Here is an 18568-nt window from a genome sequence, read left to right as displayed (position 1 = left end):
CGTGGGATGTTATGTATTCACCGCCTTATTTCTAGCTTTAATGGGTTTTAATTTCTGAAACAGAACTTAATCTCAACTATTATTTTGTCAGCTGTTTTACGTAAATATTTCTTGGAAAATGTCAAGAGTTTCAATTCTATATTTCCCTTTATTAGATACACGTCACATGATTGATACAGGCACACATATTTATGTAAATGCTTCGTCGAAGAGTTTTATGATTTCGTTAAAATTTTTAGTTTCATTTTTCCGTAATAATGATCGTACGTCGATCATTATTAGAGCGACATTCGAGCTACTGACTTCGATCCCGAGTTGGATTAATAATTTGATTGCGTCGATTAATCTTTCGCTTGAATTATTAAATCGACACAATAAATGAAGTGCGTTCCTTCCGTCTTTGTCTTTTTCATTGACGTCGATCCCAAGTTGGATTAATAATTTGATTGCGTCGATTAATCGTTCGCTTGAATTATTACCACACAAGAAATGGAGTGCGTTGCTTCCGTTGTTGGTTTTCTCATTGACGTTGATTCCGAGTTGGATTAATAATTTGATTGCGTCGATTAATCTTTCGCTTGAATTATTAAGACACAAAAAATGGAGTGCGTTGTTTCCGTAGTTGGTTTTCTCATTGACGTTGATTCCGAGTTGGATTAATAATTTGATTGCGTCGATTAATCTTTCGCTTGAATTATTAAGACACAAAAAATGGAGTGCGTTGTTTCCGTTGTTGTTTTTCTCATTGACGTTGATCCCGAGTTGGATTAATAATTTGATTGCGTCGATTAATCTTTCGCTTGAATTATTAAATCGACACAGTAAATGGAGTGCGTTGTTTCCATTGTTGTCTTTCTTATTCACATCAACTCCCTGCCGGATCAATGTTTTTAACTTTTCGTTTTGATTTGTCCAAGGGAAGATTATGGAGGTAGCTGGGTGTCTTATTTTACATAGTTCAAATAGTTCCTTTTCTTTTTCTGCGAGCTACATTGAAAGCAATTAATGTGATGGTATGAAGGATTTTGCAAATGTAATGTAAAAATTTTTACCTTATCTCTCTCTGATTTGAGTCTATCAACAATATTTGATGAAGATATTCGTTCCGCTTCATTTTTTAACATTTCGGTAACAAGACTGTATACGTAGTGCGATCGTTCTATTTCTGAAAAAGTTATTTAACGTTTAATTGCCGTATAAATGTGCTTTTTTAACGTAAATAGGTTCAACTTACTATTCATATTGATCGCTCTACCTTCCAAGATGTTTTTAACAATGTCAATCTCATTAGAACCGTAAATGTGTTGGCCGTCTAACAGAAGATAGGCGAAGACGAGGCCTAGAGCAAATACGTCGCTTTTGACGGTACCTCTGGGCTGTCCTCTTGTGGTAGGTGGCCAATAAAGTAGTTTAAGCCATTCAGGGGCGTACCAGCATTTTGTTCCTTTTACTCCACTATTCATCGTGTATGACCCTCGTTCATTTACGGCCCTGGACAGACCAAAATCAGCCCATTTTATTGTTACCTTCATGTCTGGCCTATTGGTATCGACTGAGATGAGTACATTTTCCGGCTTTATATCTCGATGAATTAAATTCTTTGAATGTATGTACTCAAGACCCAAAGCCATTTGTAAGAAAACTTCGTAATGATATGGCAATTTAGGACCCTTGTATTTTTGAGGATCATTCGGCTCTAAAAATATCTTATCTAATGATGCAGTGCAGAGCTCTAAAACGAAGTACCTATATGAAAGACATGTGCACGTTAAGCTATTCAATAATTCTAACAATCTAACAATTTTATAATCGAGTTTTTAGTACCATACTTGAAATCTTTGTTGCAATCTACGTGGAAGAGTTTGACGATATTTGGGTGATCTAACTGTTTTAGAGCTTCTTCCTCGTTATCCGTGGCGTTAACTAGCTCAACTCTTTTGATTGCCACTTTACGGCCTTGAAACGTTCCTGGAAACACTGAGCCAAAGCCACCTCTTCCCAATAGAACTTGACTATTGAATTCGATTTCCATGTTTTGATTTAGAACAGTAATCTCTAATTTGCTTACTCGTAACTTTGAAATTCTACCACAAAATACGAAAACTCTTATAAGAGTGGTGTGACAGTGTGTTCTACTGCGTTGAACTGATCTGCTGTTGAACGATGTTGATAACGGACGGCAATATTTCGAAGATAAGGCCTCAGATAGTCAGGTAAAATAATGAACACAGCAGATATACCGTATCCAATGCATATGAACAAAATTTGACGGTGATAATTGATTATTTTTACATCCATTTTAATCGAGTTATTCTGTTTAAAAAAAACTTAGTGAGGTAGCAAATGCATCACTAAAACCTCTGGTAAAATCGATACTAAGCTAAACTAAAAAAAATGGCAATAGTGTAGTTAAACTTTTCCTTATCAAATTCTTGCGGTGGTGAAAATAAATATAATGTTATCATGTTATGTTTCATCATCCATTCCTTTCACAATCATTTTCTAGATTGTGGTTGCCAAATAAGTAAATTTAAACAGCTGCCAAGAAATTGGAATCACCCTTTTTTTTATTTTTTAAATAGTAACCAATTTCTTCCATTTTCATTTTATCGACTTGACAGCTAGTTTCATTACCGTGCTCAACTTTTCAATTCAACAATTTGTGCACTTCTTACTCTCCAACTATTGTTTAGGAATTCCAATGCTTGGAGCGAATCCATTGGCATTACAGCGTGTGCAAAATTAAAATATACCATGATGATGCGTGCGCTAGTATTGGCATAAGGACATACGGGCATACAGACATTTCAATATTTTCATGTTGGTTTATTAGTAACCTGCTAACTTATTTTGAGTTATGGACAATATTTGAATGTAACTGAGCCTTGGTTTCTCTTGTTCATGAACAGGTTTCGTCGGTGGAAAGACCTTGCTGATTGGGACGGAGAAAATGTCTGGCTAGGTCTACGGCCCCTTTACTGATGTGTTGATGCTGGACAGGAACGATGACACGCGGTGCTGCAGGTAGGAAGAAAATCTACTCACATTAAGATTTGAGATAAGTCCATCTAGATTTAATTTTACGAGAACTATCAAAATAGTTAGTTTATTTGACAGTTGGGAGAAGTATGACTTGACTTTTTATTGAAGGAGATATTCTGTCAATCACATGTAATTTAAACTTCTTTTCATCCGATTCGTATTGAACATGTCGCATAGAAATTTTAGAAATGACGGGTCACTTGTTTTTTTGCGCTCGGCCTGATCGCTGTTTATTTGATTTTATGGCATATTCTCTTTTTATTTGTTGTCTAAAGATTTTTCCTCCACAGTCCTACCAAACTGTTTTCAATTTCCTCGATTAGTCCATGCTCGTTAAATATCGTGCAGTGTAGCGCATTTTGTCCGCAATTCTGTAAAGGAAAGGGTTGATCTGGGTCATCCATACCATCGATAAAATCTCAATCCCTTTGTCAAAGAATGTTGCCAAATGATGTGGCGCACGACAAAGTGTGTCTTCTAGATCAGGGTATGCGCCGCTTATCATCAGGGATCCTCCTGAGATCTGGTGTGGTGTTTGTTGCTGCAATTTCGAAATGTCACGTTGGATGAAGCAGGTTGTTTTCTTCTGGCGAGTTTTTTTTTAATGTTACTGAATTTCCTAGGAAGACAGTCATATTTATTAAAATATGCCAATTAATAATTGAGAACATTTTTTTTCCAGTATGTGCCGATATAGAGAATCCTGTAGTCTTCAAGTCCGTGATTGATGTTCTGTATCTTTTCGATTTTTTTTTGTTTCTTATTCCGTTACCGTTACTCACCGACACACAAATAATTGAGAAAAAAAAATTCTGAAATCTGTCGGAATTCGTTGGAATCGTAGATTGAATTCGAGTGACCGCAAGATCCTTCGAATTTACTGTTAGACGAAACGGAAGGGGGTTCATATGACGGTGGTTGAATGCCGAACATTCAACACTTTGCGACCTTAAATGATTGGGTGTCCCGCAACTTTGACCTGATAATTTAAACGTATTTGGGAACTTGGGATTAGGTTGGTAGGCTTATTTGTGTGTACCGGTACGTAAGTTGTGCGTTTCAGTCGTTTTCAAGCGATATTTGGTGCGTATGAATGCTAAAGTAATCTTGTGGTTTTCTCCATTCATTACTTAGCCAACTTTTGAAGTAGCATGTATCGTCTTTTTACTTTGCACCTTCTTGACTTTATTGGCAGAACTTTCTTCTGTTAACCGAGTGTTTTAACATTATGCTTGATTGGAGACTTGCAGTTGAAGTAACACATTTTTTATTAAAAACAATTGGCAGGACCAAAGATCATGCGCTTTGACGGATTGCAGTTTTTCGTTGCCATTTTCTTCCGTAAACATTTTCGAATTCTTTTTTACGTGTGACGTTTTCAAACAATTTTTGTTGTTGTCTGTGTGTGAGAGCCCCACTGTAAAATTAATGATCAAGTGCAATCGTCTCGTAAAGTTAGTGAAATGTTCTTTTTTCTGACTGTGGTTAAAACCGAGTACTATTTACATCCCCGCAAGTTGCCACCGGCCCACCGCATTGTTGTCGATTTTGTGTCGAGTCAAAAGTGGCACAAGGTCCATCATGTTCTTTTTCTGTTGGTATCGACAAACGTGTAAAGCGTTCCTTCGTTGTTCTTGCAATTGACTGAGATTCCGCTGAAGGAATTCAGCGACTTCGACTAAATTTTCTTTCTGGTAATATTGTCGACAAACGAAATGGAGGGCGTTGCAACCTTCTTTCGTCTTGCTGTTGACGTCGATGTCGTAATCGAGCAGCAAAATCAAATTGTCTTGTAAAATCGTCACACCAAATGAAGGGCGATCCACCCTTCGTTTGACGCAATTGACGTCGATCCCCCGTCTTAGGAGCAGTTTAACTATTTGAAATAAATTTTCCCGCTCGTAATATCGGCACAACAAGTACAGAGCTTTCCACCCTTCGTTGTTCTTGAAGTTGACGTCCATTTCCTTTTCGAACAACAGACGAATGATTTCGATAATTGATAGTTTTGTTTCGGTTGGACACAATTTCTTTCTGTCAATTGGCACTTACCAGTTACCAGAGGTGATAGAACGAGTAACTAGATGTTGCACGCTGCCCTAAGCACACACGGTCGGCGAGGCAATAGCAGACGTAACGTAGCGATCTAAAAATAAAATGCGGTTGCCTAATTGCGGAAGACGAAACGATACCAACCGAGAGGGGGGAATAAAAAAAAAAGGCTCGTCGCCCTGAAGCATTTCGCGATGTAATCATTCGACGGGGCAGGCGGACAGGCCGTTAGCGGGAATGGTTCGATTAGATAAACATTTCTTGCGTGTTCTTTTTAAAAATGTGTTGCAACAGATTGCCTTGTGCCTTAAAGCACAATCAACAACTTATTGATGATGATTAACTCGAATGATGGCTTCAATCGAAAATTTGCTCAAGCCTAGCGTATATGGGTTACGAGCCTTTTCATCTGACTAATAGATTGCGACACTTATTAAAAGAAATCAATCTACAGTATATTATCTTTAAGTGATGCTTTGAAGGATGGCCTTGCACAGTTGAAATGAAGATTGGGATGTATGTAGATACTTTGAAATGAAGCCAAGATATTATTGGAGTTAGGCTTTTCTCCAGAAAAGAATGTATGCCAACACCAGCAAATGTTTGACAGTTTCTTCTCTGTTGTAGTTGTGAAATGTCATCCAATCATTTCACCTCAGCAAAAGAATAAAAGAAAATCCAAGTTGAATTGAACTCCAGTCATGTTAACATGTCTTAATGATGAAATGAGCATTATTATTGGTCGTAATCGTGAGCCGCTCAAAGGGCGATACTTTTCCGTCTTTCCCCAAATTCGATTCTCACCTTTAAATAACGTATCTTGTTGCTGCTGAAATGAAAATGTTTCGGCGTACTTGTTGAAATTCCATATTTATTCAACTTATTAGCAAAATCCATTTCGTTGCAGAAGATGGCATATCAATAATAGTTTTGTTATTTTTTTTATAAACAGACTGGCTCTTCGCTCTGTACATTAAAAGCAAACGATACAGCATTTCATGTTTACTTTTCGTTTACTTTTTTTTTAAATAATGAGAAAACTTTCGTCACTGCTACACCATATGATGATGGAATAGAGAATCGCGATGGCGCTCTATTTAAACTCCAAATTGTCGATTTTCACCCTTACGTTCCCACCGTTATTAGGTTTTCTAACATCGGTCTGAGGAATGATGAGTTTTTTCTCTAAAAAATTTTAAAAGAAAAATTATGAGTGCTTAACGGATGAAGCAACGTCGTATGCATGTAACGACCATATTTAAATTCATACCTTCAGAAGAACTGTCCTTATTATTCTTGTCAGGTTCTCTCAATTCCTTATAGTAGTTTTTGATCACTTTCCAACAGATGGCGCCTATAACTGCAGAATGGGTGTAGTAAAATAGAAACAGGGTTTACACGTAAGATTAGGCTTTTTATGCTGATATATTTACTAGACGTAAGTGTGTGAGGAAAGTGATTTAAATTCAACAAGTTTATACAGTACCTGCAATAAAAAAACATGCTGCAGAGTAAACTATTCCCATAGTAATGTCTCGATCCCACCAATACCAAAAGGCATAGTATCCCGTAGAGATAAATCCAATCATCGTGAATAAGGGTTGAAAAATCAGCCAAGGTAATAAAAATAGCCGGCGCCTACTATTCATCCAGGCGGCGATCAGAACACAAATGGCGAACAGAAAAGTTACGATCGAAACAACGAACTGGAAGCTCTGCAGCTGCAGCCATACAGCGCCGGTTTCTAATTCACTATCTACAATTTTCAAAGTCTTAAGTTTTATTACAGCCAATATGGGGGGAAAAAAAGTATTGAATTGACCTTGAGTATCATCCGTGTCATTAGTAATAGGCTCATTATCGAAGGAGTTGTCATTTGAATATGCCATGATGGATAATATAATTCCTGCAAATCCAATTAGCTAAGAACAGCACAACATCAAAGGATGGGAAGAATTTGTTCATTTGTCTTTTGTGAAATGGAAAAATCTTAACTGGTTTTGTCCACACGTACCAAGTATATGGAGCCAACAATCTTGGTGGCCAATTGCGGCGAGCACGAAAAAAAAAATTTCAAAGGCAATAAACTTTCCATTTCAATGTTGAGTAAGAAAAGAACACGGTTTAAGCCAAGCACAACTGATATTAGACTCACAAACCTCACGTTGTGCTTATAGAGTAACGCGGAGTAACGCTCTAATGAGCACAACTGTCGGTAGCTACAACACAAATTATTTAGGGATTCGTAAATACGTGAAACAGTTTGTTGAATGTTTTGGTTATTGAGCAGGAAAAAAAATGGATCATTTGATAGATAACGAAATAAAAAATGGCTGCAACTATAATCTTATCTTGAACTGAATTGCCAGGTCTGGAAAAGATTCAAAATCCGACATCTCAAAAAGACTAAAACATAAAAATCAAAATACCTATGCTTGGCACTGCTTTTTATGGAGTTGGTTTTTGGAATAAGTAATTAGTTATTTTTAAAAAAATTACTTCTCCTATTTTTAATATTTTTTGTTTCTTCAGATTGTCCATTATTCTTGTAAGCTCTTCGTTATGGCCAACCGTTCTTGCCACACTTCACAGGTTTTCAATGGCCAATAGTCATTCTAATTTTATAAGTAAAAGTATAGAGTCCTCTAAAATCGAGGACAAAATACTATAGTTTCCTGATTTTCAATAATTATTACCTAGCTATAGAAGCCGCGCTAAGAGAATTAACAATTTATAAATTATGTATGTATGTTATGTATTCAATTGCAATTGGATTTCATTTCTCAAAACAGCTTCATTCACAAATTAATATTTTGCTTACTGATTTGAATTAAAAATTTTTTGCAAAATGTAACCGCTCACGCTCACTATCCTTTTATAGTCAACATCTTAAAGTAAGGCCTTAACTTCTTTTTAAATTAAAATAAAACTAAGATGCGTACACGATGCATAAATGACGATATCTGGTACACATAATATCAATGAATTCAGGTAAAAAATGCTAAATCGAAGAATTTTATAATAATTTAATCAAAACATATTTTGAAACTATTTTACTGTACAAAAGATTGCACGTTGGAATCATTGATATGAATCTCCAATAATTTGATTGCATCATCTATTCTTTCGCTGGAATCACGTTTTTCATATTGACGTCGATCTTAAATTTAATTAATAATTCGATTGCGTCTCTTAATCTTTCGCTTGGATTGTACCTACACAACAAATGGAGGGCGGTGTCTCCGTCTTTGTTTTTCCCGTTGACGTCGATCTTAAGTCTTATCAATAATTTGATTGCGTCCACTAATCTTACACTTGAATTGTACCTACACAACAAATGGAGGGCGTTGTCTCCGTCTATGACTTCCCCATTGACTTCGATTCCGAAGTCGATTAATAATTCGATTGCGTCGATTAACCTTTCGCTTGTATTATTACGACACAACAAATGGAGTGCGTTGCTTCCGTAGTTGGTTTTCCCATGAACGTCGATCTTCTTTTCGATTAATAAATTGATTGCTTCGATTAATTTGCTGCTTGAATTATTGAAACATAACAAATGGAGTGCGTTGCTTCCGTTCTCGTCCTTCTCATTAACGTCGGTTATATGTTGGATTAATAGTTTGATTGCGTCGATTAATCTGTCGCTTGAATTATTATAACACAACATGTGAAGTGCGTTGTCTCCGTTGTTGTTTTTCTCATTGACGTCGATCCCGAATTGGATTAATAATGTCATTGCGTCGATTAATCTTACATTTGAATTATTAGCACATAAGAAATGGAGTGCGTTGATTCCGTTGTGGTTTTTCTCATTGACATTGATCCGTTGGATTAATAATTTGATTGCGTCCATTATTCTTACGCTTGAATTGTACCTACACAACATATGGAGGGCGTTGTCTCCGTCTTTGACTTTCTCATCGACTTCGATCCCGCTGTCGATTAATAATGTCATTGCGTCGATTAATCTTTCGCTTGAGTTATATTGACACAATAGATGAAGTGCATTGCTTCCGTCTTTGTCTTTCTCATTTACATCGATCCTGAGTTGGATTAATAGCTTGATTGCGTCGAATAATCTTTCGCTTGAATTATATTGACACAATAAATGAAGTGCATTGCTTCCTTCGCTATCTTTCGCGTTGACGTCAACTCCCCGTCGGATCAAGGTTTTTATCTTTTCGTTTGGATGAGTCCAAGGGAAAAATAAGGATAATACGGTTTCAGTTTCCCTCATTTTACATAATGTAAACATTTCCTTTTCTTTTTCTGTAAGCTATATATTGAAATTATTACCAGAAAAAAAGTATATTATACAAATATATAATTAACACAATAATACTACCTCAACTTGTATTGCTTTTAGCCGTTCAACGATGGTTAATGAAGAAATACGATCATCAGGTTTGTTTTTCAACATTTCGGTAACAAGATCATATGCGTAGTGCGATCGTTCTATTTCTGAAAAATAATAATTTGACGTTTTAATTCAGTTCTGTGTTTCACGTTAATAGGCTCAACTTACTATTCATGTTGATCGCTCGGCCCTCCGAAATGTTTTTAGGAATGTCAATCTCAAAAAAACCGTAAATGTGCTGTCCGTCTAAGAGAAGATAAGCGAAGACGAGGCCCAGAGCAAATACGTCGCTTTCGACGGTTCCTGTATTCTGCCCAATCGTGTTCGATGAACCGAAAAGTAGTTGCGTTTGCAACAATTCGGGTGCGTACCAACATTTCGTTCCTTTTACTCCACTATGCTTCGTGCAGCCTATTGTCCTGGACCGACCAAAACCAGCCCATTTCATTGTTACCTTAATGTCTGGCCTATTGGTATCGACTGAGATGAGCACATGTTCCGGCTTTATATCTCGATGAATTAAATTCTTGGAATGTATGTACTCTAGACCGGAAGCCAGTTGTGAGAAAACTTCAAAATGGTATGGCAATTTAGGGCCAATATATTTTCGAGGATGATTAAAATCTAGAAATATCTTATCTAATGATGCTTCGCAGAATTCTAAAGCAATGAACCTGTAGAAGACATGAACACATTAATCTCTTCAATTACCTTTAAAAATTTTATAATTGAATTTTTTATATCGTACTTGAAATCTTTGTTACACTCTACGTGGAAGAGTTTGATGATGTTGGGGTGATCTAACTGTTTCAGAGCGTCTTCCTCATTATCACTGGCGTCAATCAGCTCGATTCTTCTGATTGCCACTTCACGACCTTCAAACGTTCCTGAAAACACTGAACCGAAGTCACCTCTTCCTAATCGAACTTGACTATCGAATTCCATATTGCAATTCAGAGCAATATCTGCTTAGGCGTAGCTTTAAAATTTCAGCACGAATGTGAAAACCGTTAGTAGTGGTGTCGTAGATGATGATCTACTGCTGCGTTGAACGGATCTACTGTAGACCGACGCTGATAACGATATATCTAAGATAGGGCCTCAGATAATCGGGTAAAATAATGAGCACAGCAGACACACACACACCGTATGTAATGCATTTTAACCGTTTTTTTTTTCGTTGAAAAATGATTAATATTTGCATCTATTTTAATCGAGTTATTGGATATTCAAAATTTGTTTTCAAAATTTGAGTGAGCTTTCGTTCAAATGCATCACCTAGACAACCTGTTTCCTTCGGTAAAATCGATGCTAGTCGAAACAAAAAATATGGCAATAGTGTAGCATTATCTATTTTTGCTAATTTATCGACTCGACAGCTAGTAAGTTTTCATGACTCAACTTTCAATACAAAAAAATTCTGTACTTCTTACTTTACTCTTATCGTTTGGGCATTCAAACGCTTGGAGCGATTCCATGGGCAATACAACATGTGTGAAATATACCTCAACATGATGCGTGCGACAGTATTTGCATATGCATGAATATAAGTTAAAAACATCATTGGCACACCGATCGCATCGGTCTTTACAGTCTGCTTATCGTCTGAATGCGGAGACATTTGACCGTTCCATGACCATCAAAACTAGCCTTGCCTTTTTGCGTTCACTGATTTTTTGCTACGGTCATCAGACAGTTTAAAGAATTATTTTAAGACTCTTTTCAGTACTAAAATTGTAAAACGTATTGTTTTCGCGCTGCTTGAACGTTGTGACTATGTCTTGAATCGCGTTTCATGTGGAAGGTGTATATTACATTGTGATACGTTCAAGTAGCCGCGTCTGATTCTACTTTGCGTTTAGATTATTATTATTTTTTAACAGTTTTTGTTTTGTCTCTTTTATTCTCTAGTTTCATCCGTTGGATCGATTGCCGGAGTACACCAACAATTCCATCCGGATGAAAACTTCCATTCATGCATCGCTAGCGCTCGACGAGACGTTCTTTTCTTTTTGAGGTTAGATTTTCAATTTCTATCATTTCCCTCGTCATTATTTTACGTTGGTCGACCCATGGATTGGTCAAAGTTTCGGTTTACTGTGGTGCGAAATTCGAAGGTTTTCCGATTTTCAAAGGCAGAGCATTTTTATCATCAGATCTTATCTTATGGCCATAATTGCCTAGTTGCCTTATCACCTTGTTAGCTACGCGTTTTGTACAAATGCTGTCTAAGATAAAAGCGATCGAAAACGACCAGCTTTATTTGAGTTGTAGTGTCAGAAAACCTGAACTAATCCGGTAAAATAACCAATGCCGTAAAACACACAGCATTTAATACAGTTTGGAAAATAACAATATGTAGACGGCGATAAATTCGTTACACCAGACGAGCCTTTTCATCTGACCAATAGATCGCAGCACTTATTCGGGTCGACCCGTGTCGTTCCAACAATCCCGGATTATTTGAATTTCCCAGAAAAAGGGGTTAGGGTCTTCAAGACGAGGGGGAGGGTTAGAATGAATCCATCATGGCCGCCGATCTTTTGGAAAAATTTTCTTACCCCTACCTCTCCTTTTCAGTCAGTTGGCGTTTGAATGGCGACCGGAACACTTGTGCATGAAGTTTCCGAGTTTCGGATCTGCTCACAAAATTTGTTAAGTTTATTCAAACTTTTCGTTATCTGTTAACAGAAACATAGTGTCGCATTGTTTGAAGTTTTTGCTTTTACGAAACTGGTTACAGAAGTCCTTACTTGATACTTCACACCTTCGTAGTCTGTGCATGTGCTTCGACGGGCTTCCATAACGGACATAATCCAGGTGACGCTCAGCAAACAGTCCAGATTAAACGGTGGAATCAAGTTCTTATTATTTGTTAAGCTTTGTAGGATAGCAAATCTCTACATTTTCTTAAGTTAGCCTAAGTAAAAGAATTTTGATATTCAAATGCCGTTATGCCCGATTTAATGTAGTCACAACAGCCCATCATTTTCGGAGTTAAGCTGGCAGTTTTTTACACATAGATTTATCTATTCCATGCACGGACCATTGAAGTAAATTAATTATTTGATGCTGTTGATTTCACTTTTTTATGCCTTTTAAAAAATTATTTTCATACGAGCCAACGATGATAAACAGCCATTTTTACTAACTTACGAAATTGTGGGAAAGGAAGGGATTTGCCCGCCAATTATCTGAAATTGGAGGTAGAGAGATGAAATTGATCCATGATGGCGGACTATTTGCTTATTACCAGTCCTCCTTTTCATTTGGAGTCACCACGGAGTGTGAAGTGTGAACCAGTTTTATTTTGGCAATTGATGTCATCTAATAACTCATCTTTCGTAAACTTCATTGTGCTGATTCAATCAGATTTATTTCGGGTCTACTCTCTTGTCAGTGATCATTTGCTTTTGTGTTTAGACTAACTTTATATGAAGCCAGTTGAAGAGCTAATTATTAAGCCATTCCGCCTACCACTGTACCACGGCACAGTAGGTTCACTTGCGTTAACTCAATTACACCAACCGCTAAAATAAGACATATTCAATTTCTTTTCTTTCAGTTACCGTCAGTAAAATGGATGACATTAAAATATTTTCACTTTGGTTTATTAGTAACCTGTTGACTTGTTTTCAGTTATCGACAATATTTGAATGTAACTAAGCCTTGGTTTCTCTTGTTCCTGAACAGGATTCGTCGGTGGTAAGACCTTGCTGATTGGGAAGGAGAAAATGTCTGACCAGGTACGCTGTGCAGCAGGTAAGAAGAAAATCTACTCACATTAAGATTTGCGATTATAGTCCAACTAGAATTAATTTTACGAGAACTATCAAGATGGTTAGTTTATTTGACAGTTGGGAGAAGTATGACTTGACTTTTTATTGTAGAAGAAATTATGTCAATCTCGTGTAAAATCCAAACTTCTTTTCATCCGATTCGTCTTGAACATATCGCATAGAATTCAGAAATTCCGGGTCATTTGTTTTTTTTTGCGCTCGGCCTGATCGCTGTTTATTTGATTTTATGGCATATTCCTTTTTTATTTTTTGTCTGAAGATTTTTTCCTCCAGTCCTCCCAAACTGTTTTCAGTTCCTCGATTAGTCCATGCTCGTTAAATATTGTGCAGTTTAGCGCATTTTGTCCGCAATTATGTAAAGGAAAGGGTTGATTTGGGCTCCCGTGTCACCAAGCATAACATCGATAATCTCAATCCCTTTGTCAAAAGATGTTGCCAAATGACGTGGCGCACGACAAAATTTGTCTTCTAGATCAGGATATACGCTGCTTATCATTAGGGATCCTCCTGGGATCTAGTTAGATGCCACATCCATCGTTATCGAAAATGGTGGTGGTTGCTTCCATTTCGAAATGTCACGTTGGACGAAGCAGGTTGTTTTCTTTTGGCGAATTTTTTTAAATGTTACTGAATTTCCTAGGAGTCTCATTTATTAAACATGCCAACCAATAATTGCGAACCTTTTTCCAGCATGTGCCGATATAGGGAATCCTGTAGTCTTCAAGTCCGTGATTGATGTTCTGTATCTTTTCGATTTTTGTTTCTGTTTGTTTTTATTCCGTTACTCACTGACACGCAAATAGCCTATGTGATAAAAAAGGCACATTTCTGAAATCTGTCAGATTGAGTTTGGATTGCAGTTCGAATTCGAGTGACCGCCAGATCCTTCGAATTTAATACCGTTTACTACGAAACGGAAGGGAGTTCATGTGACGTTAGTTGAATGCCGAACACTCCCTTTACGATCTGTAATGATTGGGTTTCCCACAACTGTGCCTTGACTCTGATCATTTAAACGTATTTGGGAGCTTACGAGTAGGTCGGTAAGCTTATTTGTGTTGGCGTCAACTTGTGCGTTTAAAGTCGTTTTCAAGTGACATTTGGTGCGTATTATGAACTTGCTAAAATCATCGGGTCATTTTCTCCCTTGATTGTTAAGCCAGCTTTTGATGTTACCTGTTTCGTCCTTTTACTTTTGCTCCTTCTTGAATTTTTTTTTCTGTTCTGTTAACTGAGTGTTTTATAAGATTACGCTTGATTGGAGACTTGCAGTTGAAGTAACACATTTTTAATTAAAAACAATTGGCAGGACCACAGATCATGCGCTTTGACGGATTGCAGTTTTACGTTGCCATTTTCTTACGTAAAATTTTCGAGTTCTTTTTACGTGTTCCACAAAACGTTTTCAATTGTTGTTGTCTGTGTGCGAGAGCCCCACTGTAAAATTAATTATCAAATGCAATCGCCTCGTACAGTTAGTGAAATGTTCTTTTTTTCAGGCGAGCTAGCGAGGAGAAGGCAAGTTCGAACCCAAAGTCTTGAAGCGCTTCCGCACAAAGAAATAGGGCGACTCTATCGGTTAAACCGATTTGATGGGCGATTAATTGATTGCGAAGCCATTGACTTAGGCGATTTGAGTTGAATGAAAATATTTCAATAGTAAGTTTCAATATTGAGTACAAAGCATAATCGACAAAATGTTGGTGATCGATGCGTTTTATTTTCTGAACTTTGATTGAGCAATTTTTAAGAGTAAATCAATTCATATATTCTTTAAGTGATGTTTTGAAGGGTGGCCTTGCACAGTTGAAACTAAGATTGACGTGCATGATGCTTTGAAACGGAGCCAAGATATTTTGGTAGTTAGCCTCTTTTGAGAAAAGATTTCCCGCTAACACCAGCAAATATTTCACAGTTTCTTCTGTGTACTGCTTGAGAAATATCATCCAATTCTTTTACCATTTAGCAGACAGAATAATAAAGGAAAATCAAAGTTTTAATTGAGTGATAATGAAACGTGTTAACGACGACGATGGAATCAGCAATAATCGGTCATAACTCATTATCGTGAAACATTTCAAGAGGCAATATTTATCCCCAGACTTGTTCTCCCATTTTAACGTTTCTTGTTGCCGCTGATGAACTGTGACAATGTTTCGGCGTCGAATAACCTGTTACTGAAGTCGTTGAGCCTTCACAGTCGATGAAGTGGGATAGTTATGTATTCACCGCCTTATTACTAGCTTTAATGGGTTTTAATTTCTGAAACATAACTTATTCTCAATTATTACTTTGTCAGCTGTTTCACGTCAAATATTTCTTGGAAAATGTCAACAGTTCAAATAATATATTTCCCTTTATTAGATACACGTCACATGATTGATACAGGCACACATATTTATGTAAGAGATGCTTCGTCGAAGAGTTTTATGATTTCGTTAAAATTTTTAGTTTCATTTTTCCGTAATAATGATCGTACGTCGATGCCATTGACGTCGCTCCCGAGTTGGATTAATAATTTGATTGCGTCGATAAATCCTTCACTTGAATTATTTCGACACAATAAATGAAGTGCGTTGTATCCGTAGTTGGATTTCTCATTGACGTTGATCCCGAGTTGGATTAATAATTTGATTGCGTCGATTATTCTTTCACTTGAATTATTCCAACACAATAAATGGAGTGCGTTGGCTCCGTCTTTGTCTTTCTCATTGACGTTGATCCCCAGTTGGATTAATAATTTGATTGCGTCGATTATTCTTTCACTTGAATTATTCCAACACAATAAATGGAGTGCGTTGTATCCGTAGTTGGATTTCTCATTGACGTTGATCCCGAGTTGGATTAATAATTTGATTGCGTCGATTAATCTTTCGCTTGAATTATTTTGACACAAATAATGAAGTGCGTTGTATCCGTAGTTGGATTTCTCATTGACGTTGATCCCCAGTTGGATTAATAATTTGATTGCGTCGATTAATCTTTCGCTTGAATTATTCCAACACAATAAATGGAGTGCGTTGTATCCGTCTTTGTCTTTCTCATTGACGTTGATCCCCAGTTGGATTAATAATTTGATTGCGTCGATTAATCTTTCGCTTGAATTATTACGACACAAATAATGAAGTGCGTTCTCTCCGTCTTCGTCTTTTTCATTGACGTCGATCCCCAGTTGAATTAATAATTTGATTGCGTCGATTAATCTTTCGCTTGAATTATTCCAACACAATAAATGGAGTGCGTTGTATCCGTCTTTGTCTTTCTCATTGACGTTGATCCCCAGTTGGATTAATAATTTGATTGCGTCGATTATTCTTTCACTTGAATTATTCCAACACAATAAATGGAGTGCGTTGTTTCCATTCTGGTCTTTCTTATTCACATCAACCCCCTGCCGGATCAACATTTTTAACTTTTCGTTTTGATTTATCCAAGGGAAGATTATGGAGGTAGCTGGGTGTCTTATTTTACATAGTTCAAATAGTTCCTTTTCTTTTTCTGCAAGCTACATTGAAAGCAATTAATGTGATGGTATGCAGGATTTTGCAAATTTAATGTAAAAATGTTTACCTTATCTCTTTCTGATTTGAGTCTATCAACAATATTTGATGAAGATATTCGTTCGGCTTCATTTTTCAACATTTCGGTAACAAGATCATATGCGTAGTGCGATCGATCTATTTCTGTAAAATGATTTCATGTTTAATTGCCGTTCAAATGTTGTTTTTTAACGTTAATAGGCTCTACTTACTATTCGTATTGATCGCTGTACCCTCCAAGATGTTTTTAGGAATGTCAAACTCATTAGAACCGTAAATGTGTTGCCCTTCTAACAAAAGATAAGCGAAGACGAGGCCTAGTGCAAAAATGTCGCTTTTTACGGTGCCTCTGAGTTGCCGCTGCCTACCCGTTTGAGATTCCTGAAGTAGTCTAAGCAACTCGGGCGCGTACCAGTTTCTTGTTCCTTTCACTCCACTACTCATCGGGTATGTCCCTCGCTCATTCACAGCCCTGGATAGACCAAAATCAGCCCATTTCATTGTTACCTTAACGTCTTGCGTATTAGTGCTGGAGTCGACCGAGATGAGAACATTTTCCGGCTTTATGTCTCGATGAATTAAATTCTTGGAATGTACGTACTCGAGACCCGAAGCCAATTGTAAGAAAACTTCAAAATGGTAGGGCAATTTAGGCCCTTTGTATTTTTTGGGATGATCAGGCCCTAGAAATACCTGATCTAATGATGCGGTGCAGAGCTCCAAAGCAAATAGCCTATACAAGACGTGCCCAGTTGCACACATTATCTTCAATAACCTTTAAAAACGCAGTAATTTAATTTCGGTAACTTACATGAAATCGTCGGTGCGCTCAACATGGAAGAGTTTGACGATATTAGGGTGATCTAACTTTTTTAAAGCCTCTTCTTCATTACCGTTAGCCATGTTAAGGAGAACTCTTTTGACTGCCACTTCTCGGCCTTGAAACGTTCCTGGAAACACTGTACCATAGCCACCTTCTCCTAATGGAACTTCCCTATTGTATTGGATTTTCATGTTGTTGTTTTGAAACATTATCGCAACTACGACATTTCAGCACGAATGCGAAGGCTGTTAGGAATGGTTTGACAGTGTGACTTGCTGCTTCGAACGAATCTTACGCAAATGCAGTCGACCGTCATAAAGTGTATGATAACGGAAAGCAATTTTTCAAAGATAGTGCTTTAGATAATCAGGTAAAACAACAGACGAAATATCCAACATTTGAAAAAATCTAGATGGCGAAGATTATTTATTCTTACACCATTTTTAGTCGAGTTATTTGTTCAAAAAATTTATGAGGTAGCGTTCAAGTGCAAGTGCACCTGAAACACACTTTACCTCGTGTGAATTTTATACTATTTAAACTAAAAAATAGTTCCAAGATAGTTTCGTTTTCATTTTATGTATTTACACTGTTTTTTTTATCAACTTCTCGTGGCAATGGAAAACAAATATGTGTTGTTATCACTTCATGTGCATTATCACGTTCGGTACTTTTACAAGCATATTCTAGATTGTTCATGCCAAATTATAGTTAATTTAAAATGACCAAAGAATTCAATTTTTTGTTCTTGCTAAAAAGTAAAAATTAATAAAATGAGTGGTGGGTAACCCGTATGAGAAGAAAATTGGTTTTGTTTTGTAAACTCGGAGCTATTCGGCCTCTTCTTGCGTTAACTTTTCACCTTGTTAACATTTGCTGATTTGATTTTGAATTAACTGAATTATAAAAATACGTGAGTGATGATCTGACTCCTTTTTTCAATCCGCATCAT

The 18568-nt window shown here is 36.9% G+C and overlaps 3 protein-coding genes and 1 long non-coding RNA gene across 7 annotated transcripts in view; 1 reads left to right on the top strand and 3 right to left on the bottom strand.

Annotated features, from left to right (window-relative positions):
- LOC124350131 overlaps positions 1–18568 on the top strand; it is a 29501-nt gene that overhangs the window by 5786 nt on the left and 5147 nt on the right. Inside the window, exons 4-5 of one of the 2 annotated variants that reach the window (XR_006920396.1) lie at positions 11366–11471; positions 13148–13216. This is a non-coding gene — a long non-coding RNA (uncharacterized LOC124350131). Of the gene's footprint in view, positions 1–11365; positions 11472–12025; positions 12306–13147; positions 13217–18568 lie in introns of those variants that run through there. The other variant, XR_006920397.1, reaches the window with a different exon arrangement.
- LOC124345922 (putative ankyrin repeat protein RF_0381) lies at positions 111–10494 on the bottom strand. Of its 3 annotated transcripts, none has more exons than XM_046798341.1 (4): positions 10203–10494; positions 9623–10128; positions 9443–9558; positions 111–987 (listed from the first exon to the last, which is right to left on the bottom strand). In XM_046798341.1, the coding sequence occupies exons 1-4, from the start codon at positions 10397–10399 to the stop codon at positions 190–192; spliced, it is 1617 nt and encodes a 538-aa protein (XP_046654297.1). In that variant the 5' UTR covers positions 10400–10494; the 3' UTR covers positions 111–189. The 3 variants fall into 3 exon arrangements, with proteins under 3 accessions (XP_046654297.1, XP_046654296.1, XP_046654295.1); XM_046798340.1 differs by lacking the exons at positions 9443–9558; positions 9623–10128; positions 10203–10494 and adding exons at positions 1053–1165; positions 1235–1746; positions 1830–2152 and having other exon boundaries at positions 115–987; XM_046798339.1 differs by lacking the exon at positions 111–987 and adding an exon at positions 7950–9373.
- LOC124349175 lies at positions 5957–7390 on the bottom strand. Its single transcript, XM_046799657.1, has 5 exons — positions 7109–7390; positions 6917–7016; positions 6581–6850; positions 6365–6454; positions 5957–6279 (listed from the first exon to the last, which is right to left on the bottom strand). Exons 1-5 carry the CDS (start codon positions 7187–7189, stop codon positions 6188–6190), a joined length of 633 nt encoding a protein of 210 aa, XP_046655613.1. The 5' UTR covers positions 7190–7390; the 3' UTR covers positions 5957–6187.
- On the bottom strand, positions 15585–17905 carry LOC124345958 (calcium-dependent protein kinase 5-like). Its single transcript, XM_046798343.1, has 4 exons — positions 17605–17905; positions 17006–17526; positions 16825–16937; positions 15585–16759 (listed from the first exon to the last, which is right to left on the bottom strand). The coding sequence occupies exons 1-4, from the start codon at positions 17823–17825 to the stop codon at positions 15653–15655; spliced, it is 1962 nt and encodes a 653-aa protein (XP_046654299.1). The 5' UTR covers positions 17826–17905; the 3' UTR covers positions 15585–15652.

This window comes from Daphnia pulicaria, chromosome 1 (assembly GCF_021234035.1).
Source record: "Daphnia pulicaria isolate SC F1-1A chromosome 1, SC_F0-13Bv2, whole genome shotgun sequence".
Classification (NCBI taxonomy): Eukaryota; Metazoa; Arthropoda; class Branchiopoda; order Diplostraca; family Daphniidae; genus Daphnia; species Daphnia pulicaria.
Note: the sequence above shows the minus strand (reverse complement) of the source record. Positions and strands in the feature narration are given on the sequence as shown.

Excerpts from the sequence above, each read along its gene's own strand:
- LOC124349175 (XM_046799657.1), bottom strand. The coding sequence starts at position 7,189 with ATGGAAAGTTTATTGCCTTTGAAATTTTTTTTTTCGTGCTCGCCGCAA. Across the intron at positions 7,017-7,108 it reads TTGTTGGCTCCATATACTTG|CTAATTGGATTTGCAGGAAT; the intron begins GTACGTGTGGAC and ends TGCTGTTCTTAG. Across the intron at positions 6,455-6,580 it reads AGCATGTTTTTTTATTGCAG|TTATAGGCGCCATCTGTTGG; the intron begins GTACTGTATAAA and ends CCCATTCTGCAG.
- LOC124345922 (XM_046798339.1), bottom strand. The coding sequence starts at position 10,399 with ATGGAATTCGATAGTCAAGTTCGATTAGGAAGAGGTGACTTCGGTTCA. Across the intron at positions 10,129-10,202 it reads GAGTGTAACAAAGATTTCAA|GTTCATTGCTTTAGAATTCT; the intron begins GTACGATATAAA and ends TGTCTTCTACAG. Across the intron at positions 9,559-9,622 it reads CCGAGCGATCAACATGAATA|AAATAGAACGATCGCACTAC; the intron begins GTAAGTTGAGCC and ends ATTATTTTTCAG.
- LOC124345958 (XM_046798343.1), bottom strand. The coding sequence starts at position 17,825 with ATGTTTCAAAACAACAACATGAAAATCCAATACAATAGGGAAGTTCCA. Across the intron at positions 17,527-17,604 it reads GAGCGCACCGACGATTTCAT|GCTATTTGCTTTGGAGCTCT; the intron begins GTAAGTTACCGA and ends CGTCTTGTATAG. Across the intron at positions 16,938-17,005 it reads TACAGCGATCAATACGAATA|AAATAGATCGATCGCACTAC; the intron begins GTAAGTAGAGCC and ends ATCATTTTACAG.